General features: G+C 52.6%; 1 protein-coding gene across 1 annotated transcript; it reads left to right on the forward strand.

Annotated features, from left to right (window-relative positions):
- Nucleotides 1–2,918: 2,918 nt before the first annotated feature.
- Nucleotides 2,919–3,800, forward strand: LOC119279169 (LEAF RUST 10 DISEASE-RESISTANCE LOCUS RECEPTOR-LIKE PROTEIN KINASE-like 1.2). The gene has a single exon (XM_037560525.1). The coding sequence runs from the start codon at nucleotides 2,919–2,921 to the stop codon at nucleotides 3,798–3,800; it is 882 nt and encodes a 293-aa protein (XP_037416422.1).
- Nucleotides 3,801–9,107: the final 5,307 nt, after the last annotated feature.

Raw genomic sequence — 9,107 nt, forward strand, 5'->3', positions numbered from 1 at the left:
TTTTGGTATTTCGGGGTTAACGTGGTAACCGCAATTTCGGTACCCTTCGAAAAAAAGGGTCCACTCGGGATCCAAAACCTTGGTTGTGACACTATTCAACCGCAGCCTTGTTTTTTGAAGCCATAGAAAAAAAAACAACCATTACAAAAGAAAAGCGAGTTTGAACCATTATTAATTGATTGGCTTTAGTCCAACGCCAACATTCATCAAACTTTCAACAAACAATCCGCAAAGCACAACTATTTCTTATAAGCATTTTAAGGAACAAATAACCAAGCTTTCTATTGTTGCTACACAAGCTTTCCCCCCAAAACACTAAAGCTTTCAACTATCTAAACGAGCCTTTGAATAAAATTTTACAAGCTTTGACCTAAAAAATTAAAGAAATGCAAAAACCCTAGATCGAACCCCGTTAATCCTAACCTCCCTCGGTGATGGCCTTGAACCATGGTGACCGTAGCTGACACATCTAGATCCTGAAGGCGGAGAAGAAAGGGGGAAGGAAACGACACCGCACGCACACTGACCAGCTACTAGCTAGCATACTCGAGGAGAGCGCCGACACTGGCGCACAATAAGATACCAAATTAGAAAGACGTCTTGGAGAAAGAGCTTGAGAACATGTGGTATATAAAAGCAAGGAAATTATAGGGAAAGGGTGTGTAGATTAGTTAATTTGGTAGAGAGAAAATATATAATGAGATGAAATAGACGTACCACACATCAGTTACAGATAGTTGGTAGTGAGTACGAGAAGTGATGGAGTGGTTGTAAAAAAAGGAGCGAAGGTGAAGGAGCCTTTGGGATGTTTGGTGAAGACAAAGGCTAAGCTCCTTGGTTTATCATCTTCGTTCGTTCACTCGTAGTCAACCTTGCCGTGCCAGCGACGGCGGCTGGAACGCCGTGGCGGCGTCTCGTGTGGTGGCGCTCTAGATAGAAATAGAACCATAAACTAATTTGGGTGGATGGGCCCCACGTCGATGCATGCATGCGTGCAGTCATGCAGGCGTAACGCCTCTTGTCCGATTCGGAGGACTCCTGAGTCAAGTCTACGTACGCATACAGAGGCTTAACATGTAAGCTGGAGTACTAGCTACTGTATAATGTTCGCTCGTTTGCTCAAGAATCCGCCAATTCAGTTAGAGCATCGTACGCTCGCCTCCTGCCGTCAGGGCGCCTTTCTCCGCCGCCGTCCTCCGGCGGCTCCTCTCCGCTGATGACCTCGGTCGTCAATGGTGAGGGGGATCGCCGGATCCAAGCGTGTGGATTGTTTTAGGCATTAGTTTTTTAGGATTTTGGGTTGTTCATCGTCATGGCTTCGGCGCTGGCGATGGCGGCGTCGATTAATAAATCTTCAGATCCTTCCCCAACGAGGCGATCCGCTTTGGGGTGGACTTGAAAACCAGACTGTTCAAGCCAGGATGGTGCGGCGGCGGCATCCTCGTGGTGGACCTGTGTCCTCGGGCTCCGCCGTTGCGACGGCGTTTGCTCCAGCGCCGGCGTGGAGCTTGGGAGGTAGTCCAGGAGCGGATGCAGATTGTGGTCTGCATCGATGGCATCTGGAAGATGGTGGATTTCGGTTCGTGGTTCGTGGCAGGTAGGTATGGTTTTCTCCACCAACGTCTTAGTTGGGCGGGGGAGCCAGATCTGAAGTTCGATGGCGTGTCCGGGGTGTTGCCTCGGTCTGATTCGTTCAACGGCAATGGCTTCGCCTTTATTGGCGAGCCACCTTGGAGGTCCGCAAAGCTGCATATCAGCGATGGAGCCGCGTCGAGCTTGGGTGTGGAGGCGATCCGTCATTTTCTCCTTTGGTGGCTGCTATGGTGGTGTCAGAGGCAGGTGACGGGCGTTGGCGTCAAGCTCAGAGGATTCTTTAGTCTTGTTTGTAATTTTACTTCTTGGCTGGTGTTCCTGTGTGCAAAGGCTGGCGTTCTGCTGTCTTTTCAGATTTGTCAGGTCGGTATGTACGTGGCTTGTACTATGATCCTTGTGATATAAATGAGACACGTATTACTATGAAAAAAAAATGTTCCGCTCGTTTACAAACTACTGCAACGCGTTTGAGAAAATAAAGACAGTCCACGCGTATGAATGATACTACCTTCTCCCGTGAGGGCGGAAAGCCGAAAATATATGCATGATACGTTCTCCCCGGTCACTGTGCGTATTAGGGCATGGCCAATGCATAGCCCCAGGGTGATGCCTCACATGCCATGTAGGATCGGATGACAGAAAAAGTAGGTTCGGATGGGGAAGTAGGATCCTCTCCAGGAGGCGGGTGCTTGGAGAGAAAAGTGTGACCCGGAGCATAAAGTTGGAAAAAGTTGAAGTGAAGATGAGGGATGCATGTGTAGTGAGATTCACTTTTTATTTTTTGATGAGGCCCAGTAGTAGTAGCCTGCATTGGAGAGAAAAAATCAACACATATGCCTCAAATTACTTTTTGTCATGAAGCATCTGTATCCATATGACATCATTGTACGTGCCCTTATTCGCCCACAGCCACAGGACAAGGATACGGTAACGACCAGAGCACGCGGCTGTTTTACTTTACCTGCTCGCAGAAAAGGGTAGAGGCGGAAAGGTTGTTTCTCCGTGCAGTAGGTAAGGATGCGTTCAAACCCCAGACCCGGACCGACGACCTCCCTTCCTCCGGCCACTGGCAACCGGGCCAGCGCCGCCGTGAGGACCCACATGGCGGGTGAGCTCCCACTCGGCCACTCGCCGGTGGTGTCCACTTCAGTCAGTCAAACTCCCTGACGACGAATGGTCAACACATCCGGCAACCACGCATCCATGAATGTCCCGGTGCTTTCTTCTCATCATCCTCATATCATCCTTTCCTCTCAACGTCTACCACAGCATCCCGTAGCCGGCGGCCTCTCCCTCCCTTCCGTTGCAACAACAAGATCGACGCGATGCATACGCCGTTTCGTGTCGCCGCCGCCGCCGTGCTCTGTTCAGCCACGCTGCTGCTAACAGCCGTCCTTGCCACCGACGCCATAAACACCACCGCGCCGACGTCCTGCGACCCGGCGGCGTGCGGGGCCCTGCGGATCGCCTACCCGTTCTGGCTCGCCGGCACGCACCTGCCGCAGTGCGGCTACCGGGCCTTCCAGGTCAGCTGCGACGGCAACGGCACGGCCTCCCTCAAGAACTCCCTCTGGACGTACCAGATCCGGGAGATCAATTACGGGGACGACAACGGCACCTTCCGGATCACCAACGCCCAGCTCGCCGACGGCACCTGCGACATCGAGCTCCGCGTGAACGCCTCCTCCGACCTCGGCCTCGCGCCATTCACCATCAGCGCGGCTAACCGGCAGCTCTTCTACCTCTACAACTGCACCGACCAGCAGGCGCGGCCGCCACCGCCTACGTGGGCGCACGTGAACTGCGCCAACGGCCCGCTCAATGACTCGTTCGCGTTCCTCGCCGACCGGTACATGCCCGAAGACAAATGGGGGGCGGTGCCGGGAAACTGCACGGTGTCGACGATGCCGGTGCTGGGCTACCCAGGGGCGGCCGGAAAGGACTACCGGCGGCTGATGAAGGAGGGGTTCCTTCTGGAATACACGGTCGACGACTGTGCGGGGTGCGTGGACAGCGGAGGGCTTTGCCGGGTTAACACCGTCTACGACATGTTAGAGTGTCACTGCCCCGACGGCGTGTCCGACTTCATCATCTGCGGCGGTCAGTGTCAATTCATCTCGGTTTTACCTCTTTTTAATTTCCCTAGACCTGCTAATTACCATAGCTCTCAAGCTTCGGAAATTAATTATCTCGCATGCCATTATTAGTATTACCTCAAACGTGTTTGCAAATGCCAAAAGTGACGGTGAGAGCCAACGGACAGGCTAGCTATATGTATGTAGCCCCCCAACCATGCCATGTGGTTAAAACCCACGTTAAGGAAACACATTTGTTTTGTTATGTAGCTCCCCGGCTCCATTACTAGAAAGAAGCCTGACATCAGGTCTCAGGTGCAGATGTTTTACAGAAAGGAAAACACATTTGTTACTCCTCATGCAACTGAAAATAAATTTCGGATCAGTTGATTCTCGATTTTCATGGACAATGTGTTGTGGAGATGCCGACATAGGGCGGCGCCCTTGGCAGGGTCGAGTCATGATGTCGCTGGTGAAGGCAAGGCCAAGACTAAAGGAGAGCTCGGAGAAGAAATCACATCCAAGGAAGAAGATGAACATTCATGTTGGGAGATGGAGACAGAAGAAAAGGAAGATATGTCCGCACATTTTTTTTATCCAACGGCTCAGAGCCATTCGTTCTAAAAACGACAGGAACTTAAAACTTTTCAAACAAAAACTCCTAGGCGGTGCCTTGAAAAAAGAAACTAATGTAATACTTATCCAGAGGTAGGAATGGTGCGGCGAGCCATCATGTTGCGGGTGAAGGCAAGGAATGAGCTCGCCGGAGGTAAGAATGGCACGGCGAGCCATGATGCCAGAGGTAGGAATGGCACGGCGAGCCATGGTGTCATGGGTGAAGGCAAGGAAATGACTTCACCATATGTAGGAATAGCGAGACGAGCCATGATGCTAGAGGTAGGAATGGCACAGCGAGCCATGATGGCATGGGTGAAGGCAAGGAACGACCTTCACCATATGTAGGAATAGCGGGACGAGCCATGATGCCAGAGGTAAGAATGGCAAGGCGAACCATGATGTCATGGGTGAAGGCAAGGAACGACTTCGTCATATGTAGGAATAGCGAGACGCGCCATGATGTGAGAGGTGGGAATGGCGTAGCGAGCCAGAGCTCGAGAAGAAATCACATCCGAGGAAGAAGATGAACATTTGCATGGGGAAAAACGGTTGAAGAGAGAAGAAAAGGAAGATATGTCCACACGTTTTTTATCCAATGGCTCAGAGGCATTCGTTCCGAAACAACAGAAACATAAAACTTTTCCAGTAAGTGAATTCTAGGCGGTCCCTTCAAAATTTTATATGATCCGGTCGATCCATGCAGACATCAACTACATGCCTTGAGATGAAAAGGCATAGGTTAATGAGCGGGATTTTATATATTATAAATTTGGGTGGTACTGAAATGTTTGTCAAAACTGGGTGAATGTTGTCTGAAAAATTATAAAACAATTTCAGGAGCCCAAAAATACAGTCATTTTTGTGAAAAGCAAATTAAATATTCTATGTGTTGAAACCATAACCCAGTCGACAGGTAATTAGCAAATCAACCTATTCTTTTTCCTTTCGTCGATGAATTGGGTTGACATGATAATATTTTGTACTTTTTGTCGTCTTTTCCCGTTTGGTTATATTTGGCGAATCCAAAAGGGGCTCAAGACTACGGTACAACTAAGAAATCGACTTTTCAAGAAATCAACATGGTCACTTAGCTCAAGCATTATTTCTTGGCCGTTTTCCAATTTGTTAGCGGTTTTATGCTTCTTGCCAAAATCTCTTCCAGAGATATTGTAAAAAAACATCTTCAAAATTTTCTGTCCTCTTTGATTGATAGAAATTTTGCTCCAAAATAGTTTGCAAATTAATCTTATGGAAAATCCTCCATGGACTCTAATATTCTGAATCAAACAATCAAGGCAGAAAAACCCTTTCCCAGCTCTTGGGAAACGTTTTCTCCCCCGCTGGATGCTTCAAAAAGATCTTTGCAGTTAGTATCTGAGACACGTTCCACCTCTCCCCAATTTTCGCACACATGCACAAAGTCATCCGAAAATATAGCTAAATATGCCGCGAGGATCGATCAAGACCATCTCCCCCAGTTCTACCCTTGACCAAACTCTGTAGCCTCCGTAATCAACGCCCAAAATGTCACACAAATCGGCTGCTCGCTTCACCCGCTACCTCCATGGACGACTACCCCCAATCATAAAATACCCCAAAAATATCCTCCTGCTTCGCCATTCGATCCGAGATGCTGCTCGTGCTACTACTGCTCATGCCTCTGCTGCTTGGCGGCCGCGCGCGGCCGCTGGACGCGAGCTGCGCGCCGGCGGCGTGCGGGGGCCTGACCATCACGTACCCGTTCTGGCTGCGCGGTCACCACGAACCCAGCTGCGGCTACCCGACCTTCGGCGTAACATGCGACGACCCCACCGGCGCGACGGCGCCCACCCTCAGCGAGTCCTACCTCCGCCTCCTGGACATCAGCTACGGCAACCGCTCCGTGGTGGCCTACCACAGCAACCTCGTGTCCGGCAGCGACGACCCCTGCCGCTCCACGCGGTACAACGTGTCCAGCAGCCTCGCGCTGTCGCCGCTGGCCGTCAGCGGCGCCAACTGGGAGCTCTTCTTCTGCAACAACTGCTCGCGCGCGCCGCCGCCGCCCGCGGGTTCGCTCTGGCTGCCCAACAACTGCTCCGGCACAGTCACCGGCACCTGGTCCGTGCACATCGGGCGGAGGTACGAGGCCCGGCCGGCAGGGCCGGCGGAGTGCATGTACTCGGTCGTCCCGGTGCTGCCCGGGTCGGAGCTGAGGGCGTGGGACGACTACGCGGGGATCGTGAGGCGCGGGTTCCTGCTGGAGTGGACGGTGCCCGGGGACTGCGCCGCGTGCACCGCGACCGGCGGCGGGTGCCGGTACGAGGACGGCGCCAACGCGTTCGGGTGCCTCTGCCCCGGCGGCCGCATAGACCCGGCGACGTGCGGTGACTACGGTGAGTTGCTCGACATCTCCGTGTGGATTCGAGTGCCTGTTATAATTTCTTGTGCAGATTGTTATTTTCTGGTCTTTCAGTAGCTTGCATGCTTAGCAGCCCAGCACCAAGACTTTTTGGTGATAAATAGGATTAGCTTGAACGGACCAGCGTTAGCAATTGACTGGGTGATCTGTTCTATTCCAGTATTCCATAGCAGCCGAAATGGGTATAAAAAATTCTGGGGGTGTAGGATAGTGCATAATTTTGACCAGCAAAGTCAGCGTCGCGATTTCCAACACAGAAACATTTTCTTTGTAAGGAATGTGCATCGATCGGTTGATCATCTCTAGTTGGCCCCTTAAAACTGGTTGGAGTAAAAAAAAATTGGTTTCAAAAGATTAAACCGAATTTAACCAAGACCTTGTCTGCTTTAGCCCTTCAAAAAAATTTACTCATTGCTTCAGATGCCGCTTATATTTACTCGTGCGGCGCCGCTTCTCCGAAAAAAGTTCCTTCCCCCTTGCGGCCCGTCCCCCTTGCTCGCACCGCATCGATGTGGACGCAGCCCAAATCCACCTCGCACCACCCACCGGCTCTCCACCCTTAACCCGCAGTCATCCCCACACACCCGTTCATGCTTTCAATCGGCCGGTGCCACCCCGAAATGGCGGGATCTATTCGTTGAAGGTCGCCCCCACCGAGTTGAAGCGAGGATCCATGTCGCGTCGCACAACTGACCCGAGCAGCACGCAGCACCCCCTCCCCTCTCGCTCTTTCACCACCGATGTATTGATGCCGCCGTGAAAGAAGAAGAAGTATCACAGCGTGCGGCAGTGGTCGTGGGGGCGTGGGTGTCAAAAATCAAGGACGCGGACATAAGTCGTCAATACCAGCTTGGCTCCTTCGAGTCGGCAGTGAGGGCATACGACAAGAAGGCGTGAGCCTTTAAGGGCAGCCAGGCGCAGATCAACTTTCCCAACGGCAATGGGTTTAACGACTCTGACTCCTGCTCCGGCCTGCTCCAACAGTTTCCCTAAACCCCAAATTTTCTAGGGTTTCTACTTAAAAACACCTCATCTTCCCCTCATATAGAGGGAGAGATGCAACTTTCCCTACAAACACAATTGAGGTTGGCGGGAACCACCTGTCTGAATTTTCATTCCTCGACGTTGCCCTTCCTCGCCACCGGCTGCCGCCTGACTCGCGGTCGCCCGTACGCCTTTGAGGCCCAATAAATTTATTGGAAGAGTCCCTAAGCACGCTTATAGCGGGGAGGTTTTTGAGAGAACTACTGGATATCGATGCTTTTAGTCCCCTGCACAAGGAACACAAAAAAAAAATACGTGCATTCAGTAGTTTTTTTGCTTCATCCTATACACAAACGTACTGACGGCATCATACTTTTTTTTTGAGACAAAAAAAAAGAAAAAAAGGAGGATTAAACCCCAATCAAATGGATTGTCCAAGAAGAAGCCCAATCAAACTCCCAAACAGACTGAAGCGTGGCATTTGAAAACCAAGTCAAACCTAAAGAAGGCCAAAAGGGGGCTGGTTAGCAGCCTCCGGTCCTTGTAGTAGCCCAGCTGTGTCATTCCATTAGACATTTAAAATTTCACGTTGATTTTCGCCAGAATTTAAAAACCTAATCCGAAAAGAAAGTCAAACATGCATGAAGGACTAGTCAAACAAACCACACCATTCGCTTCTACATCTTCCCTCCGATGACTCCATTGCTTCACACTCGCAACTTCCCAAGTAGAGACAGAGACAGCACCCATCCGGCATTGACAAGCTAGCCTAGAAGCGCGCTTGAATGATGCCTCCGGCTGTGCTCATCCTCCCGCTACTGCTGTCCTCCTCCTTGCTCCTTCACCATGCGGCGGTGGACGCCGAGTGCGAGCCGGCGGCGTGCGGGAACCTCACCATCCAGTACCCCTTCTGGCTGGGCGCCCCCGGCCGCCCCACGCCGGAGCCCTCCTGCGGCCACCCTGCTCTCCAGCTCTGGTGCAGCGGCGGCCACGGCAGCGCATTCACGGCCTCCATGAGGAGCTCCGCCATCCAGGTCCTCAGCATCGACTACGCCCGCAACACCTTGGTCGCCTCCGACAGCAGGCTGGCCGCCGGCGCCGGCGACGCCGCCGTGTGCCGCGCCGACTTCAACGTGTCCTCCAGCCTAGCCCTCAGCCCCTTCAGGGTCAGCCCAGGCAGCCGCGCCATCTATTTCCTGCACGACTGCAACGGGACGGAGCCGATCGGGCGCGGCTTCGTGAACGCCACCACCGGCTGCGGTAGACCTGCCTACGCGTGCCTCGGCGGGGTCTACGACCGGGACACGCTGCCGCCGATCCCGATCCCGGCGAGCTGCACCTACTCGTACCTGCCGGCGCTCGCGACCGAGGCGGCGGCGCGGCCGGCCACGACGGCTGCCGACTACGCCCGGCTTCTCAAGGCCGGGTTCCAGCTGCAG

The sequence above is a fragment of the Triticum dicoccoides genome, chromosome 3B (genome assembly GCF_002162155.2).
Source record: "Triticum dicoccoides isolate Atlit2015 ecotype Zavitan chromosome 3B, WEW_v2.0, whole genome shotgun sequence".
NCBI classification, from domain to species: Eukaryota; Viridiplantae; Streptophyta; class Magnoliopsida; order Poales; family Poaceae; genus Triticum; species Triticum dicoccoides.

What these genes read in the sequence shown, in the direction of transcription:
- LOC119279169 (XM_037560525.1), top strand. Translation starts at nt 2,919, where the DNA reads ATGCATACGCCGTTTCGTGTCGCCGCCGCCGCCGTGCTCTGTTCAGCC.